General features: G+C 37.7%; 1 protein-coding gene across 1 annotated transcript in view; it reads left to right on the forward strand.

Annotated features, from left to right (window-relative positions):
* The window catches only part of LOC135480959 (max-like protein X), a 28,515-nt gene extending 6,374 nt beyond the window's left edge, over positions 1-22,141 (forward strand). The window contains exons 2-8 of the mRNA XM_064760893.1: positions 2,816-2,891; positions 16,451-16,551; positions 17,598-17,694; positions 18,525-18,624; positions 19,167-19,251; positions 19,852-19,968; positions 20,362-22,141. Of these exons, the coding sequence (XP_064616963.1) occupies positions 2,843-2,891; positions 16,451-16,551; positions 17,598-17,694; positions 18,525-18,624; positions 19,167-19,251; positions 19,852-19,968; positions 20,362-20,421 (609 nt within the window). The 5' untranslated portion in view covers positions 2,816-2,842 and the 3' untranslated portion in view covers positions 20,422-22,141. The remainder of the gene's footprint in view (positions 1-2,815; positions 2,892-16,450; positions 16,552-17,597; positions 17,695-18,524; positions 18,625-19,166; positions 19,252-19,851; positions 19,969-20,361) is intronic.
* The last annotated feature ends 93 nt before the right edge of the window (positions 22,142-22,234 follow it).

Genomic DNA, 22,234 nt, shown 5'->3' on the forward strand with positions numbered 1-22,234 from the left:
TTAAAGAAGATAGTTTTATCCAGCTGGGTGTTTTTGATTTGAGTTGAAGACTGTTTTGTGAACCCAGTACTTGGTTTTTATTCAGCGACATGCACATGTACATTTGTGTGCACTCAATCATGTGTCATGTACAGGTACATGTATGAATGCAAAATTACATGTACTTTTCAGTTGTATATGCTGGAGACATGTCACGATTGCATTCACCAGGTGTTCCATCATCAGCCGTCAATTATGACGTCACGTTAACAGATAATGAAAGATAAAAATCTGCCACATAAAAGGAAGAGATTTGGCCAGTATTTCATTTGAGATATGTCCAATTGCGAGGTCATGCTGTCTGATATGGTGTACATGTAAGGTCATCAAAGTCGCCAGGGTGCTTTACATTGCTTCTTTATAACCATTAATTGTGGTCATATTTGACCAAGGTCTGGCAAATTCCAGTAGCTCCACTCTAGTGTAGTAATACAGGGTGACAATCTGAACATTAATTCCACATCATGGCAAATATGCAGGTAGGAACGTTTATACTCAGCCATAACCCCAGGTATCTGTACATAGTTAATGACCATGGAAATTAAAGTTTGCAAGATTTAATGTAGAAAGTTGCTTTTTGAATTTTGGTCCATTAATCATAAGATTAAATGTGATGCGTACATGTCACACTTATAACAGAAGATTAAATGTACTCATTGTAATCTTCTTTGTATATCACTTGTAAGTCTAATTGTTACAAAAGGGAAAATCATTTATTTAACATGTAATTGTTCCATCGTTGTGAAATGTTTTCAGTATTACAGTATATTTTATCCATGTGCATGAATGTTTATTGAGGACTGAGATTAGACATATGTAAGCCCTACATTTACTGAATTCCTTGAGGAAGTCTTCACTCAGGACCGACATTTGACATGTTTATTATTGGTTTATTGTGTGTTACCCAAATACATCTGACAAGTCTTCTAATTTATTGCTTATTTGTATGTAGAGTCTATAATGATGACCAAATTTCACAGTCTCCACACTGAGCTTGGCTGATCTAGATGTACATGTAGTAGTAATAGATGTTTTTTAAAGTGTCCATCCTTGTTTGGATTGACAGTGGGATGTGAGAAGTACACTAGTTTCTAGTTGATTATGTCAGTCATGTACATTCTCGCGAGTTACGCAGTTTAGGAGTGTGGTTCCTCATGCACATGAGTTCATATGTTGTACGATTGGATAGTTTAAGTGAGTATGTTGGTGTTAAAGAATATGTCATGTGGGATACCTTTCAACAAACCTACAGATATTGTGTGTTTTAAAAAACAGTAACACTCTGTCCACCAGTGCTGTCTTCGGTCAATACATGTACTTACAACTCGAGCGTGCTGCAGATCAGCTGAAAGTTTGTATAGCCGATCTTCACCAATAACTGAATGGCCAGTTTCATCAATGAGATCAATATTGGCTAAGTTCTAAGAGACAGGTGCTTGATCTAGCAGTGGAAAGTTTGAAATTGGTGGAGGTAGTGTTATTTTAGTGCTGTCTGGCACAGCATGCTGCAGTAACACGACGCCGTGTGTGTGTGATCTTCAGTGGAAAACGTCAAGCGGTTGCTGGCTGACCGGTAATCAGAAGCAGCCTTCCCCGGACATGATGGCCACTCAGCTGTCACCAGCGGACTCCTCCTCAATACCATCCTGGATAGAAGATGTCTTTGGTGGTAATTCATCTTCACAGAAATGGGTACATGAATCTAACTTGGAAACTTTATAGCTGTACTATTTTTTCATATTAATTGTGACACATGTACATGCTTTGTTAAGCAAAAATTAAGAAGCCGAAATTTATTGTAGAGGTATATGTGTATGTTAAACAGGACATGTACAAGCTAAATGTTTATTTAAGAAAGCTTTAACACAACCATTTGAGTTGAACTGACTACATGAACATATATGTATTTTATATTTGTGTACATTTATGTTTGGTAAGTTCAACATGCCTGAGTTCTCACAAAATATTTGCACATATGCAAGATTCAGTATAATAGATGTCAGCATCCATATATTCATGCTTGCAGTACTGATGTGAGAGAGATAGGTTCTGTAGCCACTGTACATCCACATGTGTCAGAGCTATTCACTCAAACGCTGAGAGAATGATTTATTATGAACAGCATGTGCATGTAGTAAAGGTAGTTTTCATAGTAACACTAACAACACATTGAGTAAACTGGTATATAACTTACAACAGTAGTGCCACATATATATGCCACATGTATATGCTCTCATGCTATCAGTCTGTCAATCAAACTTTTTGTATGTGTGTAAGCATGAACATGTAACTCTTTTTGGCTGAACAAATCAATTCATGAAAGTTAATTTGGTTTCGTAATGTCTTAGAAACCATTTCCCTTGCTAATCTAGTGACTATACATGGCATCCACACAAGCCCTATATTAGCACATCTTTCCACCTAGAATGGATATTTTTTAGTGTTTTTTTTTTTCAAGAGGTCAACTGCCCATGAGTTCAATTTTATCCCCACAATCAAATTATTAAAATGCATTAATTTCATTTATAGTTTGGCATTTATGTGACAGTTTTGGAGGAATTTGTGTCAGAAATTGACATGTCCATGTATGCACGGTTACATGTGCAGTATCATTCTATCCTGCTAACCCAGGTCAGGGCATTACGGGACATAAATATGACTCTCGTAGGCACCCAGAAGTTTGCAACTGTATTTATGTACATGTGCGTGGTGTAGTTTAGGAAGTACTTCTGCTTAAATCAGACTGATAATTTTTTGCAAATTTTTCCTTTTGCAGGGATATTACCCATCATTCTCTGGCACAATGGCTGCAGAAGGGTTTGGTGAATCCAGTTTTGACCAAACAAGTGGTGGTAAGTCATCATTATGGTGTACATGTATGTTACAGTTCTGTTTGCCTGTGATTAGGACATATTGACAAATGTACCCAGTCTGTGTGTATAGTAACAACTCAGCCTTCAAGGGTTTCATCAGTTCACCTTAGACAGGGGATGATAGATAATTAGGACCAACTCACTAATTTTCAAGAAAATTTTAAACAGTTTTAAACAGTAGCAACCTGGACAGCAAGCACATAGATGTTAAACACTTACGATTTTATAGGCTTTGCTCTAGGGATTTTCACCGTTGTCAGGTCGACAGCATTTATTAATTGGCTACCAAGATCATCACATGCAAAATCTACAGCCAGCATCACTTTGTCATAATTGGGCATATGTGTGGTTCAAAGAGGCATTGCATGACCCAAAAGAAGCATTGGCCAAAACTTAATTGAGAAAACATGAATGGAAATCCAATGAGATTTTTTGCTATTATGTTAGGATAGCCCAACCAAGTAAATTTGTAAAAATACAAACCTCATCTTTGCAAGTGTTTCCATTTAAAATCAATATTTAACTTCTTTATATTGATAAATCAGATATAAGACTTTCTCAAAAGAATGATTTTAATGCAATAAACAGTACAGGTATTTGTAAGTCTATTATTTACTCTAATATGTAAGGCAATAATTTGTGCTGTTCTTTATAAATACAGAAAATTTGATTAGAGAAATGGACAAAGGACATTGGTGAAGGCTGACAGGTATATTTGTACATGTTGTCTAAAAGGGACACTCTTTCGTTTGTAGTTAGGGAGGTGGTGTGGTGTCTGGGTATAATTTATTGGGTGAAGTTGAACTAGATCATGCCCAAGCTCTGTATAAATCAGCGCAGAGTTTGTGTGTCTCTCACTATTATCTGACTGTGTTAAAGTCAGCTTGACAAATCTTGCACTACATATACTCTCATGTACAATTAAAATCACATGTATAAACCTGCACATGTTTGGCCACTGGAGTGTTGTTTTGGTTTTATAGGTTGTGCTCACCATTTACTGCTCTGCATTAAAATTCACATTAATCTGATTATGAGAGTTGGACCTATACAGTGTAGACATTTTTAGCATATATGTGCAGAACACCGTTATTTTTATTCCAAAAGCTGAACATGTAATTTGTTTTCATGAGTATCAATTACTGCTTTCTATTTGTTGTGAATTGTGTCACTTATTTATGGGTTTTGTGTTTTATCCCAAGGTGGTTTTGATAGAACGCGCTTATGCTTGCATCATATGCGTATTAGTGATGAATAAGCTACTCCTTATGGTACATGTACTGTACATGCTTGAATAATTTTATTTCCTGAATTCATGATTGTAATGCACAATCCAATTTGTCAAAAGTATGTGTTTATTCTTCAATAAACCAAAGAAAAAAAAAATCAAGCCACACCCGCTTTTTCTCAGAACAGAACTGAAAGAGATAGTGAAGGCACATCATGTAAAGGAGTAGAAAATTTAAGTATCAATCAAATACCATTGAAAAGAGTATGCATTTCCTTGAGGTGCATGTCATAAAAAAATTCTAATATGTACCTTAAGTTGATAAATTATAAATAAAGTCAGCGCCAAAATCCACTGTGGGCGACTCCATTTTGCCTAAAAACTAGTCCTGAAGTCTTTTATGTTAGGAGGAGAATTGCCGTCGGAAAGCGTCAAAGTGCAGTTCGTACATTTCCGGTAGATCTTCTTCCCAGAAGGTAGCGAACAGTGCAGTTGGTTTTCCGCTTGACGATCGGGAAACCGGAATGTTGGACGTAGGTTCCGAGTTTACATGAACAAGCCGGCAGTTTTCACAACTCTCAATGGCTGGGAGGCAACATGCCCCCGCCTTAAATTACAGGGTGTTAAAGATGGACAGCTTTGATGTTTTCAGGCTTTACGTATATGGCGAGAAAAAATCGCAAAATTAGCAGGCCCCACCAGATAGAAAAAAATGTGCTCTTTTCAGCCTATAGTGTCATGTTTTTAAGTTTTCTTCTCCTTTAAAATGACAAACAGAACACTTTTTATCTTCTTTCAGCTGTATTATATTCACATTCATAAACTGGAGGATCAGTACAAATTCTGTGGTAGAAATTCAGACTGATAAAACAGTTCATAGTGCATACCGCAGTATGAGCTTGATCTCACGGTGACACAGACACTGACAGTCCTGCTTCGGATTCAGTGGGTGCATGTGATATGTCCATAGACAAGTGCGAATGGTCACCGAAACTAGCCAGTTTAATCGAACTTTCTTTACAATCTTTAAATTACACACTCTTGTTCTTGGGATAACCAGTATGTTTGAGACACTGACATACATGTAACATTCATATGTGACAACTGCATGCGTCTCGCAACCCATATGATAAAATCATCTGTGTATGCACGCCTGCATGTCCTCTGTGTGCAACAACAACAGCAATAGTCTGTTATTCACAGAACAAACATCTAGAAAATGCATCTCACGGCATAAATTCACTCATTCAGAATCTTCTGTGCTCAGAGGTTTCTCAGATTTCACACTCTATGTGTAAAGTTGTTCACGATTCTTTTTGAAATGACCCACAGATGTAACAACTGTAGGACTTTGATCAACAATTTCATTGCCCCAAAGAATCTCATTCATAAAATGGTGTGTCCTGGAGACTTGCGGCGTTCCCGTCTTCAAAACAATCAACTAACATTTCTCACAGTTCAGAATGAAATTGAACCTTAGATAGCATTCTTTTATTCCTTAAGTTAAATTATAAGGATTGACTGTAATATTTTTTAGATTTATTGAGGTATAAACGAAAAGATCCACTGTGCAAACTTTTGCGTGAACTGCTACACGGATTCATACAGTTTGCAGTCTGTTCAATGTACATGTGCAGTGTAAATGACCGTCAACTTTATTAAAAAGACACCAAATAATTAACAAAACATTCTGTAGCTATTCTGGACAAAGGTGGGAAACAGACCCTAACGGCCACACTGACTTTATCTAACATATAGTTCGTAAATAAACTCAATAAATTTGTTTTTAAGTTTTTATGGAATTCTTACGAGACAACGGGATATGCGCTATGGTTTTTCAGTCAGAATGGCATAAAAAAAAAGAAAGGAAGGAAGGACTGTATGACATCACAGTGGAAAGAGGTGCATAATCAGGTCAGATGTTGTCATAAGTGGATATATAAATGTACATGTGCATAAACTATCATGAAGAAAATGAGTGCTTTCATGACTTTCGTTATCACTTTGTAACAATGGATGTGAGAGTTATAAAATATGCATTTATGAAGCATACTCATCTAGACAAACTTTCTGAAGCATGTGAAGTACTTGAGAAAAGCTAGCTGTTTGGAGTAATGATGCTGGAAATGAACTGAAATGACACTTGTAATTTTAGCTACATGTACATAACTACCAGTCATGCAAGTTAAATGACTAGAAATTAACTCACCGATGTACATGTACATGCACAATGAGGTTATGGATTACATCTGAAAAAGAACATGCAAGACAATATAATATGCGTAATATAAGGTGTAAGTATCATACAAGGCATGTTACAGTTCAGCTGGATCCTAACCATTAACCCTACACCCATTATGGCTGAAAGATACGCTGACGGTCATGCATGTACCCTGATGCGATCCTCTGACCATTTTACACGGCCCATGATCATTAAAGGTTTTAGCTCTAAATATGGACCAATTTCCTGTAAACCGACATGTCTGTTGTGAACACTGTGATGGCCCGCAGCATATTTACTTGCACACAAATTTCACTCAAAATTCAAGTTATAATAGCTTACTGTCTGGGACCCCAACTATTTTGGTCTGCCACCCATACACACTGTTCTCTTGAGGACAGGGATTCAAGTTTGTACCGAGCATTTTGTGTATACAATATTTTGTTTTAATATAAATTACTTCTGTAATAATTAAATAACTGACTTACTTAGAGGTAGTTATGGCAGAGCTATGTGCCGATAATATAAGTATATGCAACACATCGTTTTCTCTGAAATCCGACGTACGCTAGGTCTACAATTTATGTAACTCAAACTGCTGACATGTATAAAGGTCAGCATGGTCATATTTTTCCTTTTAATCTTGAGTCCCTAAACTGTATCCCCAATTGCACAATGTCGGTCCTATTGTTTATTAATTTTTGTAAGCGCAAAAATGTGTTTATGATAAGACAAGTTTATCTACATGTGAAGGCATGCGATGCCAGCACCAGACCTATATATACATATATATCCTAAATCTTGCATGAAATCAAGGTACAAAATCTATTACAATGTACGAATATTCCTCTATTCATCCATGTATAGATTATGAAAATACACAAAAGAAAGTAAAAATCAAAACGGAGATTTTTGGTACCGGTAAAATGAAAACTATCAGTGCAGTATACTTTAGAATAGCCAAAATAATTACCTTTCAAGAAAAATCAGCCTGGTCTGTGCACATGTGATGTGCCCAAATTTGATGGTTTACCAGTAAAAGCTCTTAGAAAGCCTAACTTTGTAATGAATTTCTCTATGTCACAATCTCACCATTAAAGTTTCGGATAAGAACCTTTGATGTTTTTTCTAGATATGGCCCTGAATGGTATAACAACAATAAATGTACCCACAAAATACGCTCTAATTACATATACAGTCATGGAAAAAATTATTAGACCACCCTTGCTTTCTCCCATTTCTTGTTCATTTTAAAACCTTGCACAACTGAAGGAACATTTGTTTGGGCAAAGAAAGTGATGAAAACAGAAATAGTTCATAAGGGTTTTATTTAAGAGGTGATAGCTATCAGTTCTCTATGACTTTCTTGACAATGACCAAAATCACTTAAGTTCATACATCTGTAGATGTGGCAACTGTATTCTCAAAAACATTTTGGCATTTCATTTTTTCTCCTGTCTCCTAGTCACGTAGTCACATGACTCTCAGTCTCACACGGGAGTTAGTACTTGATTGCATGCCCATTGTTTTTGATGACTGCAGCCATGCGCCTTGGCATGCTCTCCACCAGTTTGTTACATTGCCCTGCGGTCACAGCAGCCCATTCCTGTTGCAAAAATTCGAACAAATTTGCTTTGTTTTTGGGCTTGTGGTTCTCCATTTTGAACTTGATAATATTCCACAGGTTTTCAATTGGATTCAGATCAGGTGACTGAGCAGGCCAATTCATGGTTCGAATGTTCTGGTTCTCTATCCAGGTTTTAACTGACCTTGCCGTGTGGCAAGGGGCATTGTCTTGTTGGAAAATCCAGTCATTCGAGCCAGGAAAGAGTTTAGCAGCTGATGGACGAAGACTGTTTTCAAGAGTAGCTCTGTATGTGACTTGGTTCATTCTCCCTTCACACAACTGCATCTGTCCTGTTCCACCCATACTGAAACAACCCCAGATCATCACTGATCCACCCCCATGCTTTACAGTAGGAGCAAGGCAGTCTGGTTTGTAGGCTTCCCCATGCTTCCTCCTAACCAGTGAGTTGGCTGGAGTAGGCATCAACTCAAAATTGGATTCATCACTGAAGAGAACTTTAGCCCAATCATCAACAGTCCAATTCTTGTGATCCCTCGCAAAACGCAAGCGGGCCTTCCGCTGCCTCTCGTTGATGAAGGGCTTCTTCCGTGCCCTGAGCGACTTTAGACCAGCTTCAAGAAGTCGGTTTCGAACTGTTCTTGCTGAACAAGTCACATTTGTTGACAATTCCCACTCATTTCTAAGGTCTCTGGAGGTCTGACGACGATTCTTGATACAGGACCGGATGAGTGCTCGGTCATCTCATGGGGTAGAAAGACGTTTCCTGCCTCGACCAGCTAGCAGTTTTGTAGTACCATGTTCGGCTTGCTTTTTCTTGGTGTAATGAACTGTTGTCTTAGAGATCTTCAGTTTTTTGGCCACTTGTCGCTCGCTCAATCCAGTATCCAGCTGTGTCAAGATGGCTGCCTTTCTGGCTCCACATAATTCTTTCGTTTTAGGCATTATGAGAGCTGACAACTACCGAGTTGTGCTGCGTCTTAATATATAAACAAGAGACCCCTATTTATGTAAGCCTACATGTAAACAGGAAACCACTCTTTATGTAAGTCTGCATGTAAATGAAAAGCATGAAATTGCCTCGCATACACCCTAGGAATACAACTGACCTTAAAGCATATCAAATGCGACAAAGTATTATGGAATCAGCTGGATTTTTGTCGTATTCATTGTAATCTTCGGTTAATACACCTTTAGGGTTGCCAGGCATTAAAATGAACAAGAAACCAAAGAAAATATGAGTGGTCTAATAATTTTTTCCATGACTGTACATGTATATATATGGGGACATGTCCAATTTAGGGGGAGTTGTTCTTAGCAGAAAATGCAGTAAGGAGAATTGTCCAGCTGGTGAAAAGACCTGGATTCAACAATTAGGACAGACAGAAGTTTCATGAAAATGGCTTGTGTATGTGTTAAGGTATGTAGATGTATGATATGAGCTGTCCTCTGTTATACATTGTTACTTGAAATTATACGGAAACCCAGGAATTCAGAATGGCATCTTAGTGTGCACAACAGGTTATTTTTTTAAATAATAACAAAGCTACATCTCATGTCCGTGTATTGTGTCTGTCCGTACATACTGTATTCTGTATTTGAAGAAATGCCTGCCATCTGAATGTACATTTGGTGTGTACTCTACATGTACATGTGAACTATTAACCTACATGTAGATTTAGACAGATAGGATGTGAGCATTCATGACTGAGCTACATATGTTTCGTGTACATGTTAACCGAATTCCCTTGTCTGATAACCCTCCTTTTAACAGCATTTACTGACTGATATGCCATATGACATAATCAGTCATTTGCATGTGGGTTGTAGATTAATTGGGAACTGTGTCACAAAGATTACCGTACTTAAATGTATTACACTGTCCTTGAAACTGGTGTCGGTGTGAAAGAACTTTCCTATAGTACCTGCTGATAATTTTCCAGTCTGTATAAAAGTCTTATTTAAAGGACAAGGCAACAACCTGGCAGAAACATATTTCCACAGAAACCCAGATAGCCATGCTTTCTAAAAAGTATCATACTTTATTATTTTATGAGATTTCATCGAATAACATATAGAACAAAATGACAATGCTGTGCAAGTGGCTGGTGTGAAATGAGGCAGTCATTTTGAGAATTTTACCCATTTGAGAAGATTGCTATCAGATTGCACAGCCTATGCTGTGACGTAACATTTACCCATTCATTCGATGAAATGACATATGATAACACAGAACTACTGCATAAGACATCGTTTTGCGATCACTTACAACGATTTATTCATGTGTAGCCAAAGGGTCATTTCGCACAGTGTTGTGGGACAGGTCTGTATCATTTTGCTGACCACCACAGATGTACATGTAAGATCAGTTCATTTACAAGCCATGTAATGTTCAACGACGGCATCGCAAACTATGTCAGACAGCAGCATAGGTCTATCACCTTGGCCCAAAGCGCATTCATCTCCCCAGTAGATCAGCATGCAGTTGCTAAATTCCAAATATGAGAATCAGTGAAAAATTCATTAGGGATTCCAAGGGTTTATGGGAATGAGAAAATGGCACCTCATTGGACAATGTTTAAAATTAATTAAATGTTATGGTATAATCTTTTTTCACTGAATTTATGAGAACTAAAGAATTTAAATTTTTCCCCGTTGTCTTTCTCTCATTATAAAATTATTGAAACGCCTTGTTTAAGTGGAAGTGCTTTCTCTCATGTCCGGGCTTACTAGTTCAGCACTGCTCTCATACCCCGGCTGCGTTTTGCTCTCATCTAAGAAGCCACCACTACAAAATTTAAGCATAAAATCCAGCAACAGGTGAATGCCTAGATCAGCCTCAGTGATGCTTAGATTTATTGCCAATTGTGTCAGAATTAAGCATGAATCCACTTGTACAACAATTATGTTGTAATTTTGTAAACATTTAATAAGGATCAGAATTACTGGTACCAGCACAACTTCTCCAGAAACTACTCACCTAGAGTAGTACCGGCTACACATAAACTGTATGTGTGAGTTGGAACTACTGACCTGAACCATGAATACCCCGGCTGTGGTTTTGCATGCTACACGTAAACTGTATGTGTGAAGTAAAACTACTGACCTGAACCATGAATACCCTGGCTGTGGTTTTGCAGGCTACACGTAAACTGTATGTGTGAAGTGGAACTACTGACCTGGACCGTGAATACCCTGGCTGTGGTTTTGCAGGCTACATGTAAACTGTACGTGTGAAGTAAAACTACTGACCTGAACCATGAATACCCCGGCTGTGGTTTTGCAGCCTACACGTAAACTATATGTGTGAAGTAGAACTACTGACCTGAACCATGAATACCCTGGCTGTGGTTTTGGAGCCTACATGTAAACTGTATGCGTGAAGTAAAACTACTGACCTGAACCATGAATACCCTGGCTGTGGTTTTGCAGGCTACATGTAAACTGTATGTGTGAAGTAGAACTACTGACCTCCACCATGAATACCCTGGCTGTGGTTTTGCAGGCTACACGTAAACTATATGTGTGAAGTAGAACTACTGACCTGAACCATGAATACCCTTGGCTGTGGTTTTGCATGCTACATGTAAACTATATGTGTGAAGTAAAACTACTGACCTGAACCATGAATACCCTGGTTGTGGTTTTGTGGGCTACACGTAAACTGTATGTGTGAAGTAAAACTACTGACCTGAACCATGAATACCCTGGCTGTGGTTTTGCTGGCTACACGTAAACTGTATGTGTGAAATAGAACTACTGACCTGAACCATGAATACCCTGTCTGTGGTTTTGCAGGCTACACGTAAACTATATGTGTGAAGTAGAACTACTGGATGAGCAGTTCAAGCAGTGGACAAAATAGCCTTGCAATATGTCCCATTTCCTAGAAAGCTATTTAAAACTTGGTCTTTCATCACCAAAGTCCACAACTTTAGTCTGCCATAGGCTACTGCTTAGACTATTATGCAAGAAATATCTTTGATGTTTGAGACTTAGAGTAAACGTGAGGTCACCTTGCTGTTGATAATGGAGACACGCTGAAGCTGTGACAAGACAAAGTTTCACTGAACTTTTACTGGGTTGAAAAAAATCTAAAATATGTTTAATACCATTGTAAGATACTTTGAACGGTAGTCTTTCAGTGGACATAAACATTAGTCATGTGCTGTCTTTCACTTTAAGTAATAACAGGAAAGACTAATGGTTTAACATGTTCAAAAATGTTCTCATGGTGACACAGTTATGTTTATTAGTTTGATTGGTTTTTTTACGCCATACTCAAGAATATTCCACTTATACGATAGTGGCCAGCATTGTTTTATGGGTGAAAACCCACAATCATCTGAAGGTTGCTGACAGACCTTCTCACTTACGGCTGGAGAGGAAGCCAGCCTGAGCTGGACATGAACTCAGAATGACCGCATTGTTGAGAAGCCCCTGGGTTATTGTGCCACGCTGGCACACTAACTCCCTCTCAGCCAAGGATGTGGTCTGAGATGGCTCAGAGATATATGTATCTCTATGTCTATCTCTATATGTATATATGATGTATCGGTGTATTATTATTATCAGTACCTGTATCCGTAATGGAAGAAGGATCATGGACCTGTAAAGATTCATATACCTGTACACTCTTTGCATTTCAAGATAGTTTTCGTGACAAAAACTGACAAATTACAGTAACCACAAAACTTTATATTTCAGATAGAATTTGTAGTTCAAGCTCATGTACATGTATATCCCCAACAATCTTAATAGAGTATAATCTAGCCAGCCAAGTTGTACCACAGATAATTGGCATCCAGAAAGTAAGGTGAAGTACATACAGATGTATATGTATTTTGCTAAGGTGGGAAAAGCAGCAGTTTTGGTGCCATTGTTTTTGCCAGTTAGATGTTGATGTGTATGGCTGTGTTTATAGTTGTATTTAATGATCATGAGCTGATCACACCAATTTTGTCATGTATGACATTGTAGTACATGTAGTACCAACAGTGTTCATAGGCATTTCAAGACTTGACCCCATCAGTGTGTCTTGACATGGAGTTATACCTGCAAATACATGCACATGTACATCAAATTGTACACTGGCATGCACCTCCTAATTTATTTTTTATTTTATTTTTTTGATTTATGTTTTACACCGTACTCAAGAATATTTCACTTATAGAACGGCGGCCTCCAGATTTATTACCATCTACATACATGTGTGTTCACATGTTGTCTAATTGTATGATTAGTATTGCATTATTTCTTCCTCAAACAGTGATTTGTTGACATTTATTTACTTTGAAATTTAATGGAATTCCTGGTTGAATTTATACTGTAGTGGATGTATTTTTGATATCTTTTTGTACATGCATGTTGACGTGCAGTGCCACGAGTCTGTCATGAGGATGTAATCTCTTGATCATGTGCCAGACTTGTCAGCGTCATGTGGCAACTGGCTGCAGTTGCATACTCTATGGCAAGCAATCAATAGGTGAATGAGAAAGGTGCTAATGTAATCAATAAAACTCTTCCGAGGACCAGCGACCTGGTAAGATGTACTGGAGAGTAAGTGATTATGGACAAGAAGATGGGCATGTAACATCTAGTCTAAATGCTTATTGGATGCATTGTATCTGTATGTACGTGTAGTGTGACTGTTTTGATATCTGTTTCAGTCTATTCTAAGTGCTTGGCTGTAACATGGCCATGCAGTCTGCACGCTTTGTGGCATGGGATACAGAAGAAGTATGTCATCATGATGCAAAGCACACACATCCGTGATCAAATATTAACTAATTTATGGTCTTCATTGTAGAGACAACAACAAATTAAGTGCTTGGTCAACAATTTTAGATATTACCAGAATAATTGTGTTTCAGGTCTGACAGGACTTTCCAGAGAGTCGAGCTAAGATCATATGTAAATACTATTTGTGGTTTAAATAAAGCAGTTTTGTCCATTTTGCAGTATTTGCATTCGCTGATGTTGTATTTAGCCAAACTAAATCATATATTCAGCAAAATGCAAAGTACTAAGTTAAAATGTATCTGTAATGTTGCAGGTGCATTGGTCATAACAACCATCTATCTTGAACATGGGCATGCGTGTATTTATTTATTTATTTGAGTATACATGTACATCTGTCTTTCATATTAAACACCTATACTGTATCTGAACTCGGAATTCCATCAAAGTAAGTTCATTTTAAGAGGCAAAATAAAGGTCATAATATATTCCTTTTGGTGCTGAAAGATATTTTCCCAAGAAGATGTCATTCTACATGTACCTTCCAAGCAAAGCTCAAAACACCTTTCTAAGATGAGAAGGACTCTTAGACTTGGGCAAAATGAATACAAATTATGTAAAAATTAACTACGAATAGTTGTCAAAATCTTACTCCTTTACACTAGTGATGGGCTTATTTACTGTTACAGTCCATTATCTAGGTATGCGGCATGCCTTGCATGTGCATGTTCATATACATACAGTTATATGTACCATGGTTACCAAAGTAACCATTATGCTTATCCATAATCTAGAGCAAATTGGCTAGAAACCATGCATATCTTGCACATTGCACCATGGACCAGGGAAACACTGTACAGCATTGTATATGGCGTTATGGCTTCGCTGAGTACATAGCTATAGATACATACTTGTATATAGTCTCGCAAAGAATATGAAGAATGTGTTGTAGAGCTTTTCAATAATATACAAATTTAAGAAACTAAATATTCCTGCTACAATTACATATATTGTCTAAAAACAGCAGACCTGGTGTCCCAAAAATGAAAAGAATTAAGGTAATTTGGTTATGGACAAAATTTTAGATCAAATACAGTAATGGTTTGTTGTGCATTGAGACTTGAGTTAAGTAGGACAATAGGCATTGTATGATATAACTATCTGTTTATGCTAGTACAGTAACACTAACAGTGTTAAGTGTAGAGATGAACAAAAGAGCCCAGGACTACTCATTAGATCAGTTTCTAGTTGTTGCACATGCCGTGTGCAGAATGCGTTCATGCACCTCACCTTGTGGATTTTACTTGTTAAGAATTTACAAGTGAAAAGCTGCTGAGGAGGCTAATAGTTTTGACTGAGACAAATACACATAGTGTGTATTTGTGTGTAAATTGTTTACTCTCTTCTGCGTATTTGTACATGTAGTCTGTCTGTCTGACTGAAGTAGCATGAATTGTTTCCCAAGCTCCTATGTAGCTTCAGTCACTTATAGTTCACCCCAGGCTCTTTACAATTGCGGTGCCTTGTCCTATTGATCATGAAGACGGTGGTGCAATGGGTTCAAAGATTTCTGGAGAGTGTTTGTAATGTTTCTCAGAAATGACATGTTTGTTCTGTAGCAGAAAGGACTGGCCTGTATGGTAGTGTGTCATCTCAGTGCACTGCCCTAACGGTGACACCTTTGTCTACTCACCTGGTACAAAGCACTGCCTTGACCTAGACACAGGACGCTGATCCAGCTTGTGTCATCAATATGCAACTGGATCAAGGCCAATGCAGAAAACTTGTCTCAGGTGTATTGTTCTTGGCATACATGTGCCAGGTTAACATATGGAAGTTGATGACCAGTACATGTAACAGGGAATATGTTAATGAATGCAAATGATAGCACATCATTTTGGAGGGCAGCAAACACAACATTTTCACAAAGCTGTCATAATATTTAATGCCTTGTATATTTAGAACATTTAACAAAAATTCAGACGAAAAGGTAATTACTTTTGCATTAAAAGATAAACATTTAACCTTTGACAATGACTTTCAGGTACATGACCAGTAAGTTTATGAGTCGAATCCAGCTCTGTCTGTTTGTGCTTTGGCTTTTAACTCAGGAGATTTGTGGGGTACCTGGCAAAGGGCTGGGGTTTACTCCAGCACACCTGTTGCTTTCACACATGAATTTGGCTGAAAAATTCTTGAATAGACGGTGTTGAAGCACCAATCAAATAATGTATGTACATGTAATCAAAGTAGATGTACATGTATCATGATCTGAGAAGCAATTCTCATAGTGACACTGATCTTGGAACACAGCGGGGCCTCTGTGGTCAAGTGGTTAGTGTGGTAGTATGGCAGAATGAACGTCTCACCAATGCAGTCACCCAGAATTCAAGTCCAGCTCATGCTGACTCCCTCTCCGTTCCTATGTGGGAAGGCCTACTACAATCCTGCAGATGATCGTGGGTTCTTGGTTTCCTCCTAGCATAATGCTAGCTGTCGTATGAGTGAAATATTTTGGAGTATGGCGTAAAGCACCAATCTAATTGTATGTTAGAAGAAACTGGGCAGAGCCCAGCTGAGAAACCACATCACATTACCAGGTACCTTTCTTCACCTGACTTAAAATCAGTCAAATTAATGATGATTAAAACCAAGTAAACTCTTCCATCAAGGTTTAACTGTCTCTGAAGTCTGAAACTTCACCAGTGAGTAGAATTTTATTTAATACTATTAATGTGTGTGTATGCATACTTGATTGATTGCAGATGATGAGGACAGTGATAACAGCAGGACTCCGATCAGCTATAAGGACAGGAGGAGGGAGGCACATACACAGGCAGAGCAGAAACGACGTGACGCCATCAAGGTGAGTCCCAACCAGCTAGGTGCACCATCTGCTTTTCACGTGTATATATCGGAGGATGGCTGTAAACGGGAATTTGCAAGTCACGTGGTGTTTCTGGCCGAAAAAAGCCAATAGTGCACCCTAACAGTCCCAACAGGATGCATGCATGTCCCTGTCTAAACTTACTGGTACATATTATACTTCAAATAAAATATATATATATATATATATATATATATATATATATATATACATAAACCATCAGCGTCCATGAACAGGTGATGAAATATTCTTGATATCATGTTAAAATCCAAACATTGTGATCAGAAAGAGAAATTTTTACCTAGGCTGAGCATATATTTGAAGTTATAGGTGCATATATATTCTAGTATGCATAAATGTATGCATTTAACATATAAGACAATTGATGGGGCACTCACTTGTTCAGATTGCTCCAATCTATCTCTGACTGCTTCATCTGCAGCCTTAAAGGATACATGAAACAGTATTGGTTTATATTTTCTAATATTGAGTTTATGATGTGTCTCCGATATAAAATTACAAATTAAAAGATTTTTAATTTTCTTCTTGGAGTATAAGAATGGTGTTAAACTACAGTTTTTGTAAGGTCCAAGAAATTATCTTGGAAATTAAGTATCCTGCTATCATGATGTGTGAACGGTTTGGGTGATAGCTGTCAAAACAACCAACAGCTTTGTGCGTGTTTCATTTCTCAACAATTTTCAGCCAGAAAATATGCATGAAACAGAGGCCACAGGTTATTAAAAGGTAAAAAAATATGCCTCAAGAATGAATGAAGTCATGACCTTATTGCTACTGCTTGCAAGAAAACACTGTATGTACACACACTTAAAGGCTCCTCATTGTCATGTGGCTGAAAAAAACGTTTTCTGTAAATCCCCAAGCATACATGTACATGTGGATACATATCCTATTGGACTAGGGCCTGTCATAATTTATGCTGTTGACATTGAGCAGGCCAGGCATGGAGATTACAAGTATGCAGTGATGTATGAATGCAATAAATTTCTTCTCTCCCTGAACAGAAAGGCTATGATGAACTACAGAACATTGTGCCAACGTGTCAGCAGGCAGAGACACTGGGCTCTCAGAAGATGAGCAAAGCAACAGTGCTGCAGAGATGTAAGCTGATATGTATAGTACAACCAGGGTCACCAGCCTCAAACATCAATTATCAAACAACAATTCACTCTACAGTGTCTTCATACTTGAATAACAATACTGTTGTTTTTTAAAAAAAAAAAGGTTCAACAGATCACAAATAAGTCAATAGTAGCTGGTATTGTTATTCTAGTTTAAAGTGAAGGGCACAGTTGTTTCATTACATGTGAACCAGCTTACAATGTTTTCTTCCCTTTGTAGTGGGCTAGTATACCATATTGAGAGTAGTTAACATGCAACTTTGGGTGACATATTAACTCTTTCACATCTACAATGTACATGTATTTCAAATTCAGAAATTGATGAAAAAGACTTGAGGTGAATCCCGTTCCTAATGAAATGTGTTCTCTCTGAGCACGATAGTAAACAGACATGCATGATAGGGAGAAATATTTTACGCCTAGCATCGTGCACGTGTCAGTTTAATATGAATATCACATACATATGTGCAAACACGTGTAATTCAGCATTGGTGACTATTGTGTCTGGCTTTCTGGTCTCAGTCTTTGGTGGTCTGGTGGCCATCTTGGTGAGATTTTCCACACCTTTTTTGGTGATAGAAACCTTAAGCCAGCACAGGCAGATTACATGTATGCTTGATTGTAGGCCTCAAATTCATGCTTTTTATAATAATCATAACTTATTTATCTGTCAGAACAGCTCTGCTATTGAGTTTTGACATTCATAGTACAGCATTATTAGGAAGTAACCAGTATAATAATTTGGTGTGCATGTAATTATATACAAGCCTGCTTGTAGTGATTTTCATGGAGAACCCGTTGTGCTTTCAGCCATTGACTACATCCAGTTTTTGGTTCAGCAGAAGAAAAAGCAGGAGGAGGAGTTGGACTCCCTGAGGAAAGAAGTAATGGCACTGAAAATCATGAAAGCGTAAGTAGTCAGTCTTGAGATAGTCAGTGACAGGATTTTCATCAAATCCTACACGCTTGATGCATTTACCTGGAAATGAGTTAAAGGGCCTCCATGGCCTAGTGGTTAGCATGCTACAGTAGCACAGTGACTCAGGAACCTTTCACCTAGATGATTGCTGTGGGTTCAAGTCTAGCCCTTGCCGCTCCCTGTCTTGTCATATGTGGGAAGGTTTGCCCCTGACCAAGGAGGTTTGTAGGGTACCTTGTAAAGGTAGTTGGTTTACTCCAGGTGCCTATAAACCTGACCACGGTCATTTAAGTGAAAAAATTGTGATTGTTGGTGTCAAACACTAATCAATTAAATAAATAAAGTGTCATAAAAGTTTCCTGTTTCTGTTGATGTGTGCATGTAAAAATGACACAAAGAATCTCTGCTGCTGTTAAAATTATTCAACACATCTGTTCTGTCATCTCCTCCATTCTATCCCAACATGTATTAAAGTGTTCTGAAATATTGCACTCCTTCCGTTGACTGCAATGTATTTCATTTGTCTGTTTCAGAAACTATGAGCACATAGTAAAAGCTCACCAGAACACTCCAGTGCATGGACAGAACCTGGTATCTGATGAGACAAAGTTCCAAGTGGTAGGTACATGTACACCTGCAAACAATCGTTCAGTAGTCAAGGTTCATGCAGCCCTGACTTTAAAGTCGTGGAATTAGAAATGAAAATTCCCAGGCCTTGAAAGTCAGAGAATTTGTGTGTTCATTAAATTTCTTTGGCGGTCCTGGAAATTGAAAAAAATGACAAAAACATTCACCAACTGTTTATAGACTGCTTATTTCAGGTTTCAGATTCTTGACATTTAAGCGGAGCAAGAGTTTAATTCGTTGTTCATATGTTGTTTGCGCATGATAGCACTGCAAAATAATAGAGGGTCTGTGAAATGATAAACATGGTAAAGGGTATGAAGGACTGTCTTTGTTTTCTCAAATCGAGTCTACTCCCCTTTTGTAAAAACAAAACGAAAAGAAAAACAATCAAATTTAGTTAATGTACTTGCAGCTATGGTAATTTGCACAGAATCATTAACATCTGTTGTAACTGAAACGTCCACTGTACATGTGTACATGTACATATGTAAGATCAGCCCTCAGATCTCGCTTGAGCTTTAAATCCCTTCCAAGCTTGAACCCATGCCTTATTTATTACCATAGTACATGTAAATCTTGGCTGTGTTTCAGTTTCAACAGATAATGGACACCTTATTCCAGTCGTTCAATGCGTCCATCTCAGTGGCTAACTTTGCTGAGCTGTCAGCCTGTGTGTTCAGCTGGCTGGAGGAATACTGCAAGCCCCAGGTGAGTAGCGTTGATCGACAGGTAGGGTTTTGATGCTGGCTCCCAGGATGCTGTAAATCCTTTCTGAGTTAATATTTATGTACCTGTGTACCTGTAACACTATACTACATGTACAGGGTTACAACATGTACAAATACTCTACAAATAGCTTTTCAGTTTCCATTTCACCTCATACTCACTCACTCACTCACTCACTCACTTTTAAGACATGCACATTAAAAGTAAATCTTGTTCATCGGTATTCTTTATCCTGGTGAAAGATGTTAAGTTGTCAGAGGATGCAATTAAAACTTCCACATATCCTGCTTCAGAATAATGTCAGTGATATTTATCATTAGTATTTTCATGGTGAAGTGTTGTGTGATGTTTCTCAACATTGTTACTATTTTCCAGTCTCTGCGTGAAGTAGTGCTTGGTATTCTGAGACAACTTAACACTCAGCTAAATCCGTGAAGGGGTGGATGAAGTAACAACTGCCATGATCACTTAGATCAAGGGCACAAGTGTTTACCACTCGGATCAGTGGGTGCAACTCTTCACCACACTAGCCCTAGCTGCTGTTCAACAGATTTCACTGGTCTCACAGCCATGTGCCTTCACCATTGTTTACAGCTGACAATTTAATAAGACATTTTTAACATGCTGGATTTATTATCTTTGATATGATGTTTTTCTGATGGGCTGGTTCAGGATTGTTATTATTTGCAGCACGTGTAATATGAGGTAAAGAAAGATTGAAATGTTTCTTTGTATAAATTCAGCGAGTGTTTAAAAATGTGTTTTTATGTTAATCATGTCTAATATCATCATACGCACATATTGAATCAATTTGTAAATAAAGAATCTCTCTCCATGCTCAGTGATGTGATGCAGGAATGTTTAACTGCGACATTGATATCATATAACATGTACATGTAGCTATATTCTGATCAGGGTTGCACCCAGGAATTTGAGACAATCTGTTTCTTTAAAACAATAAGCTGCTAGGTCCAAGGAATATTTAGTGCTCACATTTCTCATGTGATTTTTAAAAAAAAAAAAAATACATTTGATTTTGTATCTCTGTCCTTTCCATGAAAGCTATGTCCACAGATCTAACAGTGTTCAGTGAAGTGAACTTCCCAGGTTTTGATGGTCTTCAATATTGAAAGATAATGACAAAGGCAAAGGTAATACATGTGCACATAAACCGCAGGACAGTGGTTAAGACTTTATTGCAAATTACCTGTATACATCATGCACATGTGTGTTCACATTTTAATGTTACATATCACTCTACTGACTTAAACAATATACGTCTGTATGTATTTAGCTTAATAAAGATTTGAATCAAGATTGAAGTTCAGTCTTTGTTCTCTGGATTTTAAGTTAGTGCTATCAATCACACACATGCATTAGTTTACCTACTAATAATTTACCCGTATGAGGAAAAGAATTTGACCCAAATATACAAATATATATTTCATTTGAATATTTTATACCATACATACAGGTGCATAACTTTTACCCAGACAACTTAAAGGATGTTGCTTACATCCATACTTCACAATATAAGAAATACACCTGCACACAAGAAACCAAAACTATCCTAAATCAGTAACAGATGGTATATTAATAATGGTATTTATTACTTGTATAATTGTGAAATGTCAAGATTTCTTTCGCTGATAAAAGTAATATTTCACTCGGTCGATATTTCACACCCAGTATGCCATGACAATCAAAAGCTATACATTTTGTTTCATGACAATCCATCCCACTGAGCTCGGGCTAATGCTATGGTACAAGTGTAGTCCACATTATCATTTGTATGTCACAAATCGACACACAGCGTCTAATATGATGTCAGTGAATACATGTCAGTGAAGGTCTATATAAAACATTCAATACAAAAAATGTTTCAGACACAGTCATTTTATCAAAATATAAATATAAAATATTTCCACTCTCACACAAGAGAAATTTACTTCTGTGCGATATTCCCTATGTCCATTCCGACAATTATTGTAGACTGGCTGACAAACATCTGTCTACTCATAATATTGCGGATGACTCGTGCACATACATTAACCAATGGTTTCACCCCAAAAATGGGTCAGTGTAAATGGAAGCATGGTACAGTGCAGTTTCTTTGTTTGATCTACAGGCTAGAGAACTGTTAACCAGCACTCCACTCCTTCTCTGTTAAGGTTTTTTGGTACAACAGCTTAATCCTTGTACGACTAGTTATATACCATGAGACATCTGATCCACCATACACAAAGAG

The sequence above is a fragment of the Liolophura sinensis genome, chromosome 1 (genome assembly GCF_032854445.1).
Source record: "Liolophura sinensis isolate JHLJ2023 chromosome 1, CUHK_Ljap_v2, whole genome shotgun sequence".
Classification (NCBI taxonomy): Eukaryota; Metazoa; Mollusca; class Polyplacophora; order Chitonida; family Chitonidae; genus Liolophura; species Liolophura sinensis.